This window comes from Misgurnus anguillicaudatus, chromosome 20, assembly GCF_027580225.2.
Source record: "Misgurnus anguillicaudatus chromosome 20, ASM2758022v2, whole genome shotgun sequence".
Classification (NCBI taxonomy): Eukaryota; Metazoa; Chordata; class Actinopteri; order Cypriniformes; family Cobitidae; genus Misgurnus; species Misgurnus anguillicaudatus.
In genome coordinates this window covers 38,934,820-38,955,993 of record NC_073356.2, presented here as the reverse complement: position 1 = coordinate 38,955,993, position 21,174 = coordinate 38,934,820, and the positions used below count along the sequence as shown (strand labels likewise).

The following is a 21,174-nucleotide window of genomic DNA, read 5'->3' as shown; positions in this document are numbered from 1 at the left end:
CACATTTAAACAGTCTTATCATATACAGTGACATTAAACAATACACTGCGTCTTTAATTTAGTCAGCAACATTCATTTATTTCACATAGAAATTATTATTATTTCACATTATAAATCAATTTATTGCAAAGATTTATTTTTTTAAATGTATTTGTAAAGCTGTAAGCTGATAATAAGTCTGGTTAAAGTAAAGTCAAGTGCATTGCATTGTGGGAATGTAGAGGGGTTTTTTTGAGTGAACTTGGACTCAAGGGCTCAAAAAATCCTCTCAGAGAGCTCCTCATTAAACATGTATAACTATGATGAATCTTAGATTAAGAGTGATCTAAGAACAAAAAACCTTGATCTCAGTGTGGAGGTGTGGCTGATAGTGTTGCTAGGTACCGTATGTAAGATTCTTTCAAAGACTGTGATTGGTTGCCCAAGAAAAACAAAATAAGAGCACATTTAAAAACTGGCTTAATATTATACTTGTTTACTTTTAAATTACAGACCTATTTTTGCTATTTTCTTATAAATAAATAAATATCAATGTATATATATATATTCTTTATTTACTTATCATGATGTTGATTTGCCTACCCTCTTATGATGATGCAAAATATCTGACTTGGATACCACACATTTCTATGACAACCTTTTTTTTTAGCCTGTAATGTGAGAATATCTAGTGGAAAATAAACTGAACAGCACAATAAGATGTTGTTTGTGTGATCGCTCTGCTTATCTTAATGGTGCCAAAGAATAATTATAAGATGTTCAATTGTTCTTTGATATTGTCCAGAAACGTTTTTACATGTCCATTTACAACTCTAGGATTTGTCTTTATAATGAAATGGTCTATTATTACCTTATTTGAAAGGGTCATGAATAATAATGTTGAGCTCTGCTCTGATTGGCTGTTTCTCCTTCAGTAGCTCTGTGTGTGTGTGTAAACGAGTCTGTGTCAGATTTTGAGGAATAATCAATTGTTTGGAGATTGTTTATGGAAGTTTCTGAGTGGTAAGTTTGTGTTTTTTTCAGTATGGACCTGCAAAACGTAACTGTAACGTCAATAATAGAACTTTAGCCTAAACGCTAGCATATAGCGCTAACCCAACATTGTACTAATTTATTGTGTAATTTAATGTTGGGGCATACATATGGACTGTAATGTCACAGCTGGTGTTATGTTGAGATTGGTCTGTTTTCCAGAAGAAACAATCGTGTTTGAGGATCATATGTCATGTCATTACCATCTACACAACTCTTATTATTCATCTATGTTAGTGTGTTTCTACTAAAATCAGTCATAAACATGATCAGTGCATGATCTAACTTGTAGCATCTTATTAACTCACTGTCATCCATTGTCTGCAACACATTTCTTCAACCTCTTCATCTTTCAGCCATTTGCTTTTTACTAAAGAAACCCTCCTAAAAGTCCTCATCCCAACCCCTAACACTTTTTAACTTTAAGAGCTCTTTTAAGACTTAAGATGCTTTGTGAATAACTTGTATTTTTACTAGGATCTTCTCTTGAACTTTAAGGGGGAATGTCTATATTTCTAAGAATTTTCTTACACTTGTGTTACCAGGAGCAGTAAGAGTGAGTCATTTTTCACTTCTTGACGTGTTTAGGGTTAAGTAGATTTTAAAAACATATTGCTGTCTGTCACATTCATGTCACTGCTTGTTTTTAAGTAAGCAATAAGGTACGAGAGGCTGTGCTGTATCGTGAATAAGTAACGGCTGAAGGGCGTTGTTAGGTACGACGCGAAGCGGAGTGCCTGCAACCCCTTCAGCCGTTACTTATTCACGATACAGCACTTGCCTCGAGTACCTTATTGCTTTTATAAAACGGTTACCACACAATATTAAAGTAAAAAAAAAAATGTGCAACTTTCATGAAGTTAAATCAATAAAAGCATTCCTTCCGCTAGACAAAATAGTCCCTGACTGCGAACAACAACATGAAAGCTCAAATAAAAACAACAAACTGTTCTCAGACTTTGTCTCATTATATGTTTATGTGTTGCTAAGGGTGTTGCTAAGGGCGCAGTGATATTAAATAGAACCGTTGGGTGAAGCGGTCATAGCAGTGTTTTATCGTGAATAAAGCACACCTATTGACCAATCAGAATCAAGGATTGGAACTAACCGTTTTATAAGAAGTATTTCAGCATCTGTCAGCAACAACAAACTCAACATACATTCATTCATAAAGTATTCTCCAGCTGATTATCTATCTCACATCATATCATGAGAAATAATGAGTCAGTGAGTCACTCAAAATCAAAGCGCATTGTGTATGAATGTAGGGGACGAGTTGTTCACTCAGAATTTGAACATCACTACAAATTTGGGATCCAGCTCCACTGTTGGGGTCGACTCTTCAACTCAATATACTGTCAATGAAAACAGGGTCAGGACTGAGAATACAAGAAAACTGAATCATGCATTTAATGCAACCAACACAGACAGCATCAGATGATGTAGCTGTGAACACTCTTACCTCTCTCATAATGTAACCAAGCACAAATCTTATAGATGAAATAGTTTGTTTATATTTATTTTAACACGAGATGTGCTAGATATAAAGTTTGATCATCAACAGTTCAGAGAAGTGATGAGGATCCATGCAGAGTCACACTGAAGGTAGTCTCGCGTAGCCAGACCTTCAATAATGATAATGTTCAGCCAACAGTTTGTGGGCGTGACGTCTGAGGCTGAGACTACACTGAAGGTGACCGGGAAAGAACAGGACTGCGCAGACGCAGTGCACTCGACCTATGACCTCAAAATATCGAGAGCGATTTGAAAGCATCCCGATCTCAGATCATTCTTGCGCTGCTTTGATGGTTAAAAATGAAGATTTTGGCACCTCAATGTAAGTGACCTCTAGTTTTATTTATTTTTTATTCTTCTCAAAACAAAGCACAGATAGCAAATAGTGACAAATGATAACAGCAGACCGCTAGTTTTAATGGTTAGAGTTAAGTCATTCATGGTGACGTCATGAATAGGCATGATGCCATCTAGAGGAATTGTGTTGATAACATTGAACCATGAATCTTTTTTTTTCCGTCTATTCTTTTTGGCACACAGAATAAACCCGTCGATCGGCAGCGCGTTTGTGCTTGAGTCGCGTGTGGAAAGAACGCGCGCGCGCGCGCGAGTCTCGAGGTTTAGTGCGTATGTGAATGAAGCGTTTTCCAAGAAATCTTCAGCATGTTGGAGCAGCTTGGTCTGTGTCAAACTCCTCCGGGCTCAATGTAAATCTATTAAACTTAAAGGTCTCTCTCTCTGTACATTGTAATCATCTAAGTAAGAGAAAACTTGAAAAATCAAACAAACTTCAAGGCATTTAGATAACTTATTTTTATGACAAACAATCAATCATTCATTAAAAATAAACTTTAAACACAACAAATAACTAAGACTGACTACAACAACAATAGCTTTAAAAAAGAGGATTGAAAACAGCAATTCTTGAACCAAACATTAACTTACATGCTGCTGGGAAATTGTTTGGACAAACATTTATCATAATATTCTTTGTTAGCAACATGTTTAGGATTAGCCTAATATTATTCTTATCACATATCTACTCTTCCTACTAATAAATCATTGCTAAATTTAATTTTGAAGTTGGATTTCTTTCACAGTGAGTGTAGAGCGCACGCGCAGTGCGAGCACAGACTCCAAGAACTCTGAACAGCGCGTTCTGGTGATGAGCACAGACTCGTGAGCGCGCAGCGGTAGCGGAGCAGCAGGATTTAACGGGAATGATCATGCGCGTGGGAAAACTGGTAAGATTTTTATTATAACGTTATTATAACGCATATTACTGCTGTGTGACATGTCACGAGATCAGCGGTGTGCGGTCAGGTTTGCGCTTTTACTAGATTTGTTTAGAAATAAATGTTCATGTTTGCTCTTAGTTTGTGGGTCGCTTTGCTAGTCAGATTTCGCAAGATGCTGTGTAAATACAAACTATTGAACTGTTAGTGGAAAAACACACGATAGAGAACACAAAACATGAAATATAGCTCAGTATTCAGATGTAAGTTCTGGTTTAATGTATGTGTAAGACGAGTGTTAAGTTAAATTGTGTGATAAGAAGAATTAAGAGGTCATTCATAATTCATTAATAGTCCAGTTTATGAAAGCTAGTTTATAATAATAAAACACACAGCTGTGATCTGAATCTCCTGTAAACAACTGAGAAAACTACACAGATGTTTATTTAATTGTGTTTGTGTGTTTCTCAGATGATGTGTGTAGCAGCACTGTGTGTGTGTGAAGGTTATGTGTTTCAGGCAGGTCAGACATCAGCAGAAGATACCGGCCCACCTGAACAGATCCGAGGTCTGATCATCTTCATACAGTACAGTATATATAGACACATCAGATAAGAGTGTCAGAGATCAGATCAGCAGCTCTCATGTGTTCTCAGATTTTTCAGGCTCATGTAAGGGGCGGTGCTTTGAGCTAAAGGAGGCGGAGCCACCGAACTGCAGGTGTGATAATCTGTGTAAGACGTACCTGAGCTGCTGCTCGGATTTTGATGAACAGTGTCTCAAAACAGCTGGAGCACTTACACACAGACATAACAAAACGCATGTGTCTGTTGGGTGTGATGTTGTTTGTGTATGTTGTGTGATGTTATATGTGTGTGTGTGTGTGTGTGTTCAGCTGGAGGATTTGAGTGCAGTAAGGAACGCTGTGGAGAACCCAGAAATGAAGATTACGCCTGTCAATGCTCTGAAGACTGTCTAGAGAGAGGAGACTGCTGCACTAACTACAGATCTCTCTGTAAAGGAGACACACACACAAACACACACACACAAACAAATACACAATGTCCAGAGAAAGAAGACTGACACACATGTAACATACTGAAGAAAATGTTTTGTACAAACAATGACTGAGTCTCTGCTGACACTGAGATACAAACTGATCCTCAGAGCTCTAACTAGACACTATGACTGTGTGTGTTGTGTATATGTGTGTGTTGTGTATGTGTGTTATATGAGTGTGTGTTCTCTGCTGTGTGGAATAATCTGCCTATTGCCACAAGATCAGAGTCTTTATTAGGAGTGTCAATCAGACAGTTCATTACGATACAATATCGATTTTCTCCACCAGTGATGCAATATTTACAGATACATCAAACACTTCTTCAATACAATTATTAATCCATTCATTTATCAATATTTTTATATTATGTGCCTAGTTAAATCACATTTTTAATAACTTACATATGCAACCAAAATATAATACATGAATGTTTAATTAAAGTTTTTGAAAATGACACAATCTCTGCCCCAATTAGGACATTTACAACAACAAACTGAGAAACAAATGCACTGTTTTAAATAAATGTAAAAAAAATAATGAAGAAAACGTCACACAAAATCAAGCTTATGTTGGCAAAAGTCAAAGTCTTTCAGTAATTTGTGCCAATATGTGCAATAGTGACAATCACTCAGGTAGTTGTAGAAAAAATAAACTTTGCTCACTTGCTGACACTAGCAGGCGAAAATAAATGAAAATGTGCACTTTGCCAGAAATGCGTAAGGATGTTATGACAGGGAATGAAAACGTGGAGAGTGTTAAAATAAAAGTACCTTATATCCAGATTTTATGTCTGGCATTGATGTATCGTTAGAATTTAAAGGGGCCATGGCATGAAAATCTGACTTTCTCCATGTTTAAGTGCTATGATTGGGTCCCCAGTGCTTCTATCAACCTAGAAAATGTGAAAAAGATCAACTCAGTAACTTAGTTTTGGTAAACCATTCTCTACAAGCACATGAAAAAATAGGTCGTTGAAATTTGGCTCTTCTTATGATGTCATAAGGAGCTCCTTATTATAATAATACCGCCCCTTAATCTGCACAATCCAACCACAGCACTGACATTTAGTGCAGAGAAAAGCACAACTGAGTTTTAATTTCAACAAACCACCATCATTGTGATCAGTGTTTGCACTTCAGCAGCTCATTTGCATTTTAAAGGACACACCCAAAACACCACATTTTTGCTCACACCTACAAAGTGGCAATTTGAACATCTTATAATAAATGATCTGTGGGGTATTTTGAGCTAAAACTTCACAGATGTGCTCTGAGGACACCGAAGATTTATTTGACATCTTAAAAAAGTCTTGTGCCATGGGCCCTTTAATCAATGCATTGATCATATCTATGTATTTTTACACCCTGAGTCTTCATTAATACCTGACCCAGCAATACTAACACTTACTTATCATATTCTTTCCTTTCCTGCTCTTTCAATATATTATATATAAATGTTTATGGCTTTGTGTACTGCGTTAGGTTAACTGAGACATTTATGTGCCGCTGCTCTTTTGTTGATTTGCTTTGCTTTCATTACTTCATTTATAAGCTGCTTTGAATAAAAGCATCTGTTAAATGTAATGTAATGTTTTAGGAGACACTTCATGGTTGGAGGGTCCGTGTGAGGAGATTCAGAGTCCTGAGTGTCCTGCAGGGTGAGTGATGTAATCTTCAGATATTTTAATCAAACATCTATGACGCTGACACTGATTTGTTGTTTTATTCTTTACAGGTTTGTTCGTCCTCCTCTCATCATTCTGTCTCTGGATGGCTTTCGTGCATCTTACTTAAAGAAAGGAGAAAGTGTCTTACCCAACATTCACAAACTGAGTATGCAATATATAATGTCTAGACACACACAGACACAGATGAAGCAGTATGGTAAACACACTGTTACTCAAACATGACAGTGTCAGGACAGTAATAGGGTACAGTATGTACGGCAACAAATGCAAAGTGTCAAAAAAGCGTTTGGACGTGTAACACAGTATTTCTGTGCCGAATGCACTTCGCCAGGGTTCGTACAAGTTTTGGAAAGTTTTTTTTCGATTACGGGTCCAGCTGACGTTTCAGGGGTGTCTATACGTATCACTTCCTTTTATGGGCACTTCCCCTGGAAAACCACAACCACCCGTTCATCAGCGGGAGACGCTAGAACCGAGGATGCTAGAAGTCACAAGCATCACTTCATGCGACTTTGTTTTATATCAAAACTCAACAAAAGCATGAAAGAAGCAGGAGTGTGTTTTTGGATGTAAGGAGAAGAAAGACAGCCTTATGGAAACAATGAATATAGTTCAAGTTCAAAGTTTAATTTGCCATTTGCAGAGCACAAAAAATTGTACTGCATCACCTTTAGATAAACAAAATAAGATATAGTTTGTTTATTCTGCGGTAGCAGTGGAGTTTTGCGTGTTTGTTGGATTAACAATTGATTTTATTGAAAAGTCCCAACTGGGTCAAGAGTTGCATGTGGTCAGACTTCTGTGTTATGTTGGAAATAGGCCCGTAAGTGCATATTATATAAACGACACAAACATGTCATGAATCATAAGTTATTCAGTCAGTGTTGCATGACTCAGCTCACAACTCCTCCTTCTGGTTATGATTCGCGCACATTTTTTTTTTTTTTACAAAAATACTGTTAAAATGATGGGGAACTTGTTGCAATGATACAGAGAGATTTCCTTGCCTTTTTTCTGAACAAAAATTATTGCATTGTCTCCACCGGCATGAGGATTTTATTCAATGGTGCTTATTTTAGCTCTTTTGTGTGAAAATTGCTGATTTAAATCCAGCAGGTAAATGGACTGTGTTTAGGTCTGCCTAACATAATTCTGCCAAACTGAGCAAGTTTGAGTGATATAGCATCTTGGATTGTTGTAAACACAGCATCTGAATACAGGGAAATACTGTACATGCAAGTTAATCGCAGTCATTTATAAATAAGATCTCATTTATGATTTGAGATGCTGATTCTTTGAGTAATCGTGCAGCCTTAATATTACGTCATACTGAGAAAAAACGACATGAAGTGTTTTAGTAGCTTTGTTTCAGTACAATCTGTTCTTGGACTGAATTGATTTCTGAGTTTATGACCCATTAACTTTAAGAGGGACATTAACGCTAACAGAGACTCTAATTATCTCACATTAAATATCTGCTCTTTCTTTTATAGGCGTTTGATTTTTTTTTCTGTCTCTTTCAGAGTTTTAAGCTGTTTTGTTTTGTTTAGGATCGTGTGGAACTCATTCCCCTCATATGAGACCCATGTACCCATCCAAAACCTTCCCAAACCTCTACACACTGGCTACGGTATCACACGCACGCAGACAGACAGACTTTACACCTCAGTGTGATGGATTGTGTCTCATTGTTTGTGTTCTGCATCAGGGTTTGTATCCAGAGTCTCATGGGATTGTGTGCAACTCCATGTATGATCCCGTCTTTAAAGCCCATTTCAAACTGAGAGGCCGAGAAAAACTCAATCATCGCTGGTGGGGTGGGCAACCTGTGAGTCCTGACTCCTCCCACACACGGCTCTGAGCCAATCACAGAGCAACAATATTTATATACATAATATTATCTGCACATGTTTTTACCTCATAAATAATTACGCTCAGTTTTTCTTCACATAACTCTCGATGTTGTACAGTAATAGAACTGAAGGATCTGACAACTGTTTCATATTTGAATTTTGTCTTCTCAGATTTGGATCACAGCAGAGAAACAGGACTTAAAAGCTGGAACATTTTTCTGGCCGTGGTGAGCAATAATGTTTAAGATGAATATCTGATCAATGAGTGATTATATCTGACGGGACAAACCTCATATGAACCTCATTTATTCTCCAGTAGAGTTTAGAGTAAAGCTCAGAGTGTCACAGCATCACATCTCATGACATCATCAACATCTGATTCAAACAAAGACATTACACACACACACACACACATAACACACACACACACACACACACAGAGCGAGTAAACACAAACACTAACATCTTTCTGTGTGTAAAGAGCCATTGTCTCTAGATGATTGACATGTCTTAGTCAATCTCTCTCTCTCTCTCTCTCTCTCTCTCTCTCTCTCTCTCTCTCTCTCTCTCTCTCTCTCTGTCTGTAGGGTGATTCCATTGGAGAGGAGGATTTTGACTATTCTTCAGTGGCTTCATCTGTCTGATGATGAGAGGTTGTTTATTTATTCTTAGTGAAAGCATGAATGATGTTCAGGTCACAGACGGTGTTGTGATTCAGTGATTTGTCTGTTTTTCAGGCCGTATGTTTATGCTGCACATTCTGAACAGCCTGATACTTATGGACACATGTTGGGTCCTCTGAGCAATGAGCTGAAACACACGAAACACATTCACAATGTCTGTCTGTCTGTCAAAACACAACACTGAACCCTTGTCTTTGTGTATCTGTATATGTGTGTGTGTGTGTGTGTGTGTGTGTGTGTGTGTGTGTGTATTTGGACAGCTGGATAACACTCTGAGGAAGATTGATAACATCATTGGTCAGCTGATGAACGGACTGAAGCAGATGAATCTTCATCGCTGTGTGAATTTGATTCTGGTGGGGGATCACGGTGAGTCGTCATCTTTAGGGGCGCTTCACATTTTGCGTCTAAAACCTTGTAAAAAACGAGACCCCTCTTCCTTTCCAACGCACATTTGTATGGAGGACCACAAGAGTCACGTAAAATCTAATAAAGAACTACCTGGACAATAAAAATAGCAATTAATAGATTTGTTTAAAAAATCATTAATTAATTTATAAATAAATAGACAAAGTTACAAAAAAAATCATTATGTAACATTTTATTAGGCAATAAAAAGTGAGATTATAACAATAATGTAAAAATGAAATATTAATCCATTAATAAATAGTTCAAATTAATATAACAATTTACAAAAACAACATAAAACACGTAATAAGTTCATCATTTTAAATTGCATTTACAAATTCTTAATTAAATAATGGAATTTCAAAATGTATTTCAAAAAGCAATTTAAAAAGAGAAATAAATAACTGGATTTATAAATTGAACTACAAATACAGGTTTAAATTAGGCATTTAAAGGTCATTTCTGTTTAACATTTCTGTTTTCATTTTCCTGATGGTTCTCCTTATTCTTTTCGCTATTCGATTTGCTTTTCATTTTAGCCTCTCTATTTAGCTTTTCTGTGACTCTTTGGGTCCTCAACCGAGATCTATAAATCTGTGCATGACGTACAATCAGAGCCAATCAGCGAGCTTGTTACATCCACCTGGCCATAGCTAACTAGCATTTCTCATTTGACCATTTGCAAGGACCCAAAGAGTCACGGAGAAGCTAAATAGAGAAGCTAAAACTGAGAAGCAGATAGACTTCAGTGAATGAGTGCAGAATGATGAAGTGTGGTTTAAAGCAAGAGAAACTGATCTCTGATCTGTGTGTGTGTTCAGGTATGGAGGAGTCTCACTGTGAACGCACAGAGTATTTGGGCTCTTATGAACTTAATGTGAATGATCTCAGACTCATTCCAGGATCCTCGGGGAGAATCGGACCCAAAAACAACACTACACCATATGAGTACATACACAAAACGTGCGCGCACACACACACACACAAGTTAACCCTTTCTGAAATAATACCTGATTGAAATGAATTGAACTGTATGAGCATAATAATGAGGACATTATGTATGTGTGTACATGTACTTTCAAATAACAGCAAATAAAAGATGACAAATTATTTTGCATTTATAGTTCTATATATAGATGATGTTTCATTTTCTCGTGTCTTTATGTTTCAGATGATCCTAAAGAGATTGTAGCTAATTTAACAGTAAGTACACAACACAACACAACTTGATTACTTTAATCTTTCAGATGAATGATTGTTGAGTTTGTAGCATTCACTTGTGTATAAATGGAGGTCTGTGTGTGAAATGAATAGTTTAGTGTGACCGCAGCACAATGTTATTACATATGACCTTTGACCTTTCACAGTGTAAGAAGCGAAATCAACACTTTAAACCGTACCTGAAACAACATCTACCGAAACGACTTCATTACGTCAACAACAGACGCATTGAGGACGTGCACCTGCTGTTGGAGAGAAAGTGGCATGTAGCCATGTGTGTAACTTCAGTCTTTTATCTTTAAGTCTGTATTTATGTATACAGTATAAATATAAAGTTTATATAAATGATTACTGCTGCTGGTTACTGGCACACACAATATAATAACACATGAAACATGTCTGAATATAAACCACAGATCACCTGCTACATGTGGGTTTTATGGAGATCATGGATTTGACAACAAGATCAACAGCATGCAGGTAAATCAATAAAGCTGTCTGTCTCTTTGTCTGTCTTTGTATCTGTCAGTGAATGTACCTGTCTGTCTGTCTGTCTTACTGTTGTATTTTTGTCATAGACAATCTTTCTGGGATTTGGTCCGAGTTTCAAATTCAAGACACAAGTGCCTGTTTTTGAAAACATTGAGCTTTATAACCTCATGTGTGGTGAGACATTATATTTCTTACTAATTAACTGTGCTAACAAGAATCAGAATTAATCTGATGTGTGTGTGTTGTATAGATCTGTTGGGTTTGACTCCAGCCCCTAATAACGGGACTCATGGCAGTCTAAACAGCATGTTGAAAAACCCCTCATACACCCCTACACAACCAGAGGAAGTGACATCACCTAAACCTTTAACCCCACCCACTGAAGTGACCCAAGACTTGGACTGTAACTGTGATGATGAGGTCAGAGACTCACACAGACACACATTTTCTTCATTTATTTGGATTCACATCACCAACAACAAAATACTGAATCTAAATCCCAGTTGAAATCAGTTTGCAGAATGACAGACACTCAAGTCTTTATATTTTGTATTTTACACAACTGCAGTCCTTTAATCTCATTCTTGTGTACATGACCTAAACTTCCAAATAGTAAAGTTATTAACTTATAGTCATTGTCATGTTAATGAACGACTTTAACCAATGGTTGATACCTCAACAGTATAATGTGCTGTATAAACATTTATACCACAGGTCTGTTGATTATTCTGATTGGCTGAGAAATGTTTCATAGGTGTTGATTATTTTCTTTTAAACCGCACACCTGAGCTGTCAAATGTCTTAAAATAACCACCAGAGTAATGTAATGTCTGTGGTATAAGAGGAAGAATTGACTCCGGTCCTTTGAACTATTGAAAATAATGCACAATAATGCTGGGTACACACCAAAAGATCATAAAAGATTTTAGAAATCTGATAGACTACAAACAAATCGTAGATTTAACAGTTTGGATCCTAAAGTGTGTGATGTGCCATAATGTGTCAATGACAGCACACAACACACAAACAGATTTTCAACCAGAGTCTCGTGTGAACACAGCAAATCTCACAAAATCTTGCGAGACTTCAGAATAAGCATGATTGATGATATGCAGGAAGATATTTCAATGATAGTACTTGGAAAGATTTTCACAGAAAACTGAAGGGAAAAAAGAAAAGGGTTTGAGTGAAGTCAAGAAATCAACAAGCCAACAAACTTGGCCTGATTATCTTTTGGCGTGTGTGTCCAGCATAACGTAAGTCTGCATTACCTCATTGTGTATGCATTATTTTAAGTAATTCAACAGCCCGATGTGAATGATTCCTTACATTATGTGCTGTATGTGTAAATAAATGTGTTTTAATTTTCAGAATAAGATTGAAGAAAATACAGAGAGGTTTGACGTGGATGAGCAGTTAAACAGTTAAGCTCTCTTCATATCAACACTGTACACATAACCTGCCAATCAAATCTCTTAACATTATAGACACATATATTACTGTTTATATACCTTTGATTATATAATGTTTGATGTGTGTGTGTAGATGTAACACACCTGCCGTTTGGTCGTCCAGCTGTTCTGTTCCTCACATCATACACACTGTTGTGTAACTCACATTACTGCAGCGGTTACAGTCATCACATCAACATGCCACTGTGGACATCATTTACCCTAACACCACAGGTAAACACTGTTAAAGGCCTGCTTTTTTATTATTATATTTGTGTTTTGTACTTCAGTTTGTGTGTAACGTTGCTGTTAAACAACATAAATAACATCTGAATTCAATGCAAAGGGAGTTATTTGCTTTAAAAGAAATCACTTCTAAAAAACGACAGTGAACGTCTGGATGGCATACATCTGAGCTGACATCACAATGCCCAAAATTGACACAAACCCGGATGTGCCGGTAGTCTGTATAGAGACAGAGCGCAGCGCGTCATAACCCGAAAACCACGCCCACCCGGAGGAAAACAATCCAACCGTCTCCACCGACTTCGCATTGCGAGAGGCTGCCTCCTTGTCATTTCTGGCTTATAACAAAAAACAGAATAATGCCTAAAAGCTGCTGTGTGACAATATGTACAGCTAACAAGCCAAAGAACCCAGAAATAAGTTTTTATAAACTGTCGAGCCGTAAAACCCAGCCTTTAAGGAGAATAAAGTGGATCGCCGACTACGTTTCCCCCTAGTGGATGTAGTTCTACTAATAGAAGTACTATGAAAAGTTGCCTGTATCCATTTTTGTGTCTTTAAACGCTCGTTTTTTTAAGTCGACAGCTTATAAAAACTTATTTCTGGGTTCTTACGGACTACCGGCACATCCGGGAACTTGACTGTTAATTACGTCACCGCCCCTTTTTGGGGGAAAATAAACAAGACCTTCCATTGACTTCCATTCAAAATAACGGAACAAAGCAACGTTTTTACACAGCCGGCAGGCGTAAATGGCTTGTGAAATCACTCAGATTGGGCATGTCGAGTGTTTGTCTGTCCATCCTGCCTGCCATGGAGCGCGAGGGATACATTGACACGTTTGGTTTGGTCAGTGTAGGAACATGTCCCTTTCATTCTCACAGCGTCAAGTTTTGTGTAACAACGCTATCCAGTGATTGCTGGAAAATCACTAAGGCTAGTTATATGGCTGGACGGAAAAGTGCACTCATTACTCTAAATATAAAGACATAATATATATAAATACAAAGTAACTTTCAAATACGAAGTAAAATCATTCACTTGCTTCCCTGTTGACTCGATGAGGTACGAGTAAATGTCCGGGTAAGACACCTCTGGCCAATAGGGAGCGTTGTTACACAAATTTGACACTGTGAGAATGAAAGGGACATGTTTTTATAGTGACCCCTTAAGTGAGGGGCCTTCAAATATTGGCCTTGAAGTGAAAAAGAAATATAATATGATGTTTTACACTGGGAACACACTGATTTATTAATGTGCGATGAAATAAATACATGCAACTAATATCATTGTGCGTGCGTGTGTGTGTTTGTGTGTGTTTGTAGGTTGATGTAGCGGTGGTGTCGTCCAGCGAGTGTGTGAGAGCAGATCCTCGACTTGAACACACACACATGTGCAAGACATACAGCCAAGAATCTGATGTTACACACGCTTTCCTTTACCCACCCGGTCTGTAACACACACACGCACACACACAGACACACACACACAGTTGTTGTTGATTATATCAGGTATGTTATAAATGATTGTGATGTGTTTGTCTCTGTACAGATTTCTCAGTCACTGATGCTTCACTCATAACAAACACAGTTCCCATGTATCCTGCTTTTAAAAGTGAGTATAAATCACACAAATCAGCACTGATGTCATTCAACTTTACATAATAATAAAGACACAATCATCCAGACCATCATATCAGATAAATATAGTGTATGTGATTTAAAGGGGAGTTTAGATGAAACTACAGAAGTGTAAATGATTGAAGCCTCATACATCAACACTTTACTCTTTACTCACAACTGAGCTAACAAATAACACTCGTTGATCTCTGGAGTGTGTAACAAAAACTTTGTATAATGGCAAACTCGTTTATATTAAACACATTTATAAACAAAAGGTTTTGTTAGAAGCAGTTTGTTAAGTCTTTTATCATCTGTCAATCATCACACCACCTCTCCCACTGCACATCTGCAGCCCAACTTCCTAAAGAGGAGTCATGAATAGTGTATTTGTATTTATGTGCGGGAATATACGATTCTGTAGTCCAGACTCATAATAAAACAAACTGGAGTCAGAGAAAGTGTGTGTCTGTGTAATGTGTGTGTTTGTGTGTGTGTGTGTGTGTGTAATGTGTAGGGGTGTGGAGATATCTGCAGCGTGAGGTTTTCCGCAGGTTCAGTCTTCAGAATATTGAAGTGAATGTGATCGTCGGTCCTGTGTTTGATTACGACCACAATGGACTGAGAGACACAAATGACAAAATCAAAGAGTGAGTGACATCTCATACATACACACACACACACACACACACGCACACACACATCTTTTAGATTGTTCATGTTAATGAACAGTTTAATCCTATAATGTCCCACATTATTACACGGCTCTCTGGAATGCTTGATTCTGATTGGTCAGTTGAGACATTTGCAGGTTCGTTCTTTTCAAATAATAACCGCTCCAAAGTAATAACGCATAGCCGGACTACTTGCACGAGTGAAATCGCTCCGCGCCAATAAAGATCAATAAAGATTACTGTCTGTTTGGCGCCATCTTGTGACAAACACTCGACAACCACGACAAGACACAGACAGCTTACTGAGACTGAACTTGACAAAATAGAGCATGACAGCTACGAAGCCATCACACACAAAAATACAGAATGGGCATTAAAACTTCTCAAAGACTGGCTAAAAGAGAAAAAAATGGAGACAGACAAGTATGAAGCAGAGGATCTTAATAAGGTATTACGATCATTTTATGCATCTGTGCAAAGTTTCGCGGAAGGATAAAAATGTTAATTTAAAACAAATATGCCAATAAAATGTTTCAAATTCATATTCATGTCCAGTTTTTTTTCTTATGTGGCAAGTAGCCGTGTAATAAGCGGGATAATGTAGAGGCAGTCGGTAGTTATTGGGAAATAAGCCCCTTCAGTGTGATACAAGACCCTCCGCTTCGCGTCGGGTCCTGATCACACTGTCGGGGCTTATTTCCCAATAACTACCGGCTGCCTCTACATTATCCCTTACATAACAACTCCTCAGTGTCACTTTTTCATGTGGACTATATTAATGAATAAATGTAGAGAATAGTGAATGAAGGTATAAAGTGTTATTTCAGACAGTGACTAATAATGTCATGCACTTGTGTTGTTGTTGTGTGTGTGTGTGTGTGTGTAGGCATGCGCAGGGATCTGTCCATGTTCCTACTCATTTCTACAGCATCATAACTAGTTGTACAGAAGTGAATCAGACTCTGGACAACTGTAATGAAGATCTGAGCATCACCTGCTTTATTCTACCACACCGACCAGACAACTCGGAGAGCTGCAATGTTAGTAGATACACACACACACACACACACAGACAAACAGACACAAATACGCACACACATCTATAGTTTTACATTTACATTGAGTCATTTAGCAGATGCTTTTGTCCAAAGTGACTTAAAGGGACACTTCACCCATTTGCATTAAGCTTTGTATAGTTAGAACCCCAGTGATGTTTTTGAATGGTCATGCATAATTTTCTCAATTGCCACTGAGACAGGAGAAATACAGATTTCAGTATTTCACTTCCTTCTTTCAATGATGTAAAAATCATCATTTTGCATCATTGAAAGAAGGAAGTCCAATATCTTTGTTGAGGGAGTGAGACTACAAACACCCCTTTTTTTCTGTCAAATAATCACCAAACTCTAAATGCATGTTAAATTTCACCTACAAATATAAGACACTTTCAATAAAGATTAATGTTTCTACGGGTGAAATGCTCCTTTAATAAAAATAAAGACGTCTGCACACTTAAATCCTTTAGCAGCAGGTTTTAATAACCTTACCAAGCTTTCGGTCAAAAGACCATCTTCAGGGTATACAAACAACAAACGCGGCCCATCACTTGACTATGTTCAGATACATCAAGACAATCAACAATGATTGCCGCACCTGTGAAAATCAGGTGGGAGAGTTGTAGTCCAATATTGGGAGTTGTAGTTTTTTCTTCTATAATCAACTCCACAGACTCAGTGTCTATGTGATTTACACATTTTCTCCCCATAGTGAAAAAGACATCAATTCACAAAAAAACAACAAGAAAGAAACATATATACAGAAAAAAATATATAAATACATACATACTCAATAAGTACAACAAACATCAGTAACAACCTTCATAAATTGCTGTATTCAAGAATCAGACAGATTTTTGTATGCAACTTCAGCTATAACATAACGCTCATGTCAAAATTCACATTTAAACCTGTCCAGCGTATGAATCCAGTACAATTCCCTTCGACATAACACTTAATCAATGTTGCCACCTCTACGTAATTTAATCTGCTCAATTCCCTGAAAACATAAAGAAGAAACTGCATGAGCATAATCAGTGAAATGACAGTTTTGTTCCAACTAGCCATACAATCTGTTTTGAGATTAAGACTGATCTGTTCCTTTTCTTTAGAAGGATTAAATTGAGACATATGTTTATTGACTACTTTATTGTCTGGCACCTTATTGATCGTGAGTGCGGTGTAACTCTTCTATTAATGTCCAAAGTGACTTACAAATGAGGAAAAAATAGAAGCAATTAGAGCAAATATATATTATATATATATGCTCTAATTGCTTCTATTTTTGCCTCATTTTATATATATAAATTATATATATTATATATATAATATATAGTATTTTTAATACATAGTATTTAATTTATAATACTTTTTAATATATACTATTTTTATATGTATAGTATTTAATATATAGTATTTTAGTATAATATTTAATATATATTATTTAATATATAGTACTTTTATATATATAGTATTTTTATACATAGTATTTAATATATAGTACTTTTTTATATATAGTATTTTTAATACATAGTACTTCATATGTAGTATTTTTAATAAATTTTAGTATTTTTTACAACCAACCACTTTAGTTTAATTTAACCACTTGTTTTTTTTTCTTAATTCTTAATTCCTATATAATTTATAATACAGTATTTAATATATGTAATATGTAAGTCTGTCTCTCTTTCAAGGTTTTTTGTCCTAAGTATTTTTTCCCCACAGTTTTCCTCCTATGAGTTTTAATTTCAAGCCCTCAGGAGTCAGCTGATATTAACTATAAGTTACATGATTTAATCTGAGCTGAGATGTTTTCTTTTGTTCTTATTAATGTAAAGCTGCTTTGAAAGAATGAATGAATGAATGGTGAAGAGCGCTATTAATATAATATAATTGAATGTAAGCTGATGTCAGACCATTCAGTGTCAGTGATTCAGACTCACACCAGCAGATGGAGATATAAACCCACTTTAGTTTATTAAAGATCTGAAATCTCTCACAGCACAGCTTTTTATTTCTTCAGTCGAGTGTTTTATGAGCAGATCAGATATATTAAATACTTCTATATTACATGTCAGAATCAAACAGTGCTTTATATCTCATCTTTAGTCTTTCACTCACAAACTAAAAATTAGATTTTATATTCAGCTCTACTTACATTTAATGTTGATTCCTTGTAAAGCAAGAACGAGCCAGGATTTAATTCAATTTAACTCTTAATGTGTTCAGTTAAAAAAAGAAAGACATTAACATCTCAAATAACATGGAGGTAAGGTTAGGTTAGGTTACCTTTTATTGTACCCGGAGGTAAATTTGTTTTACAGTGAAAATGACATTCAATGGCATCCAGTACAAACACACAACACTCCAAACCACATATGGACAATAAAATAAATACTCATACTAAAATAAATAAATAAAAGTGCTCGCAAAAACATTAAATATTGTCTTTGTAAAAGAACCTAAAGAATTCTTAAAAAAAAACCACCTCTACAATTTATTTATCATATCAACCGCTTTGGTACAAAGCTGCTCTTACTGTATATCTTTTCGTTCTACAACGAAAGTTGTAAGTTAATAATCACTACTAGTAGTTTCATTTTGGCACTGAACTACTGCTTATAAACTTGTTTAACACTTTATGCAACAGCTTTTTGTTGTTATATTTTTATCATTTTTAATTTTGAGCAATAGGTAGCTGTACGTCACGTGTAATTTAAAGAGAGATGATTTACTCTGTGACACAAATGTGTTGACAGTAAAATAGTTGAAATATTGTTAAATATTACGACAAATCAAACTAGAGGAAAATATGAATGTGACATTATTGAGATCTGTCAGGTGTACAAACACACAGTCTGATGTCAGCTATGAGTCAGTTTACCAGAGTAATGAAGTCATGTGTCATCTGTGTTGGGAATAACTTAACATCATATGAGATGAGATGAGTCAACACTTCAGTGCTCATATTGTCAGATGAAGTTTTAATACAAATGAAATATTCTCCTGCTATATAAACACATATGAAGGTGACCTTTCACCCTGTATGATAAGCTCACGTGTCTCTCTGTCACATATCTCTCTCTCTGCTGTAACCTTTGATTGACCTTTCACCCTGTCTGATAAGCTCACGTGTCTCTCTCTCTCACATCTCTCTCTTTGCTGTAACCTGTCAGAGCTCTGATGATGAATCTCATTGGGTGGAGGATCTGCTGAAGTTACATACAGCACGTGTGAGAGATGTGGAGATCCTGACGGGTCTGGACTTCTATCGGTCCACAGCGCTGTCTTACACGCGTGTGCTGGCGCTCAAAACACACATGCAGACGTTTGAGGACGACGCCTGACACACCTGAAGCTCTGACTGTATGCTTTTATAAGCCGTCATATTTATTACTCACCTTAAAGCTAATAAACATCAAACTGTCACACAACTCATGTTCAGCTTAGATTTACCAGTGTGTGTTAAAACTGTGTGTGTGTGTGTGTGTGTGTGTGTGTGTGTGTGTGTGTGTGTGTGTGTGTCTTCGTGTGTGTGTCTTCGTGTGTGTGTTTTCTGTATGCATTCATGTTCATGTGACGCATGTGACCACGCATGCAAAAGCAATAGTGAATAAGTGTTTAATGTCTTTCCAGATCTGACAAAAGATTTAGGTTGAGTTTATGTCCTGTCAGAATTCTTGTTGTCATTACGTTTACAATAATTCTGCTGTTATGTGAATGTACAGTAAGAGTGCAGGAAGTGATGTCATCTTACTAACAGATCTCTGTTCAATAAATCTCCTGTTTACTGTCAGTGTGTTTGTGTGTTTACATACAACTACACACTTAAAATCACTTTCACAGAGTTTTATCTGGAGTACCTGGATGAAGAATAGGTACGTACTCATGTTGTAGCTCAACTGAACTGTGTTAGCCACACAAAGGTCATGGGTTTGACCCCAGAAAACACACAAACTGCACATCTGACAAATGTGTAAATGTAAAAGAAAACAGAATTAAACCGTATTTAACTATAGTAGTCAGTGATATGTGTTATATATGGTCACTAAAGTCTTTTTCATAAGAAACAGCATCATTGTCTCTAATCTGATGACAAAAGAAAAGTAGATTTAGTTTTTGACTCTTGATCTTGTTTATTACCAGATAATGTGTTTGATAATAAAGTGCAGAAGTCTCTAGAGTAAAACATTAACAGTGAGATTACATGAGGACATTCAACTAATGATTCATCCTCATATAACTCTGATTAATTCATCATCAGTGTGCTTTAATAATCAGCAGAAATGATTGTGATTTCATCATTGTTTTGTCATTTTCCACTGGCAGTATATCATCTGATGAAGACATGTTATATGAGTATGATGGTGGATGGATATTTCTTCATTCTGTCTTTGGTACAGTTGATCTGAAATATCTACAATAGAGTAAAATAACTTTGATTAAATAAATCACGACTCATAGTCTCGTCTCAAGACTTTAGATCACTGACACAGACCAAAAAATATCCATCCATACACCTAATATAATTTTGTATGTGCAGTTTTTAAGGGTTTATAATAAATGAGAAATAAAAGCATCACCAAACCATTTCAAATCTTAACCCCTTTACTGTCACGTCGCCTTTTTCAGTGTGGGGTGAAAAGTTGATTTCTTGTTTTAAAGAAGACACTTTAATATTTTTCACTGAAGTGAAAATATAAAACAGAAAAATACTTACAGCAGTTTAAATGTATTTAAAAAAAAAATTTAAATAATAATGCAATCAAGTATTTAAATGTATATAAAAATGAAAATGTTTTACACCCAAAATGCTAAAGACATAAAGCCACAAGTCTCAACTAGCTCTGATCCAAATTTCAAGTTAAAGGCGGGGTGCATGATCCCCGAAAGGCAATGTTGATATTTGAAATCACATAAACAAACACGCCCCTTCCCCAATA

General features: G+C 36.4%; 1 protein-coding gene across 1 annotated transcript; it reads left to right on the top strand.

The window, feature by feature from the left end:
* Positions 1–2,725: 2,725 nt before the first annotated feature.
* Positions 2,726–20,027, top strand: enpp2l (ectonucleotide pyrophosphatase/phosphodiesterase 2-like). The gene is made up of 26 exons (XM_073858697.1): positions 2,726–2,869; positions 3,648–3,791; positions 4,254–4,350; positions 4,439–4,576; positions 4,684–4,810; positions 6,446–6,499; positions 6,577–6,674; positions 8,080–8,159; positions 8,238–8,357; positions 8,554–8,609; positions 8,970–9,035; positions 9,120–9,195; positions 9,329–9,434; positions 10,295–10,421; positions 10,649–10,676; positions 10,841–10,968; positions 11,111–11,174; positions 11,273–11,360; positions 11,437–11,606; positions 12,558–12,609; positions 12,732–12,871; positions 14,209–14,332; positions 14,435–14,497; positions 15,020–15,152; positions 16,063–16,216; positions 19,408–20,027. The coding sequence occupies exons 2-26, from the start codon at positions 3,768–3,770 to the stop codon at positions 19,576–19,578; spliced, it is 2,484 nt and encodes an 827-aa protein (XP_073714798.1). The 5' UTR covers positions 2,726–2,869; positions 3,648–3,767; the 3' UTR covers positions 19,579–20,027.
* Positions 20,028–21,174: the final 1,147 nt, after the last annotated feature.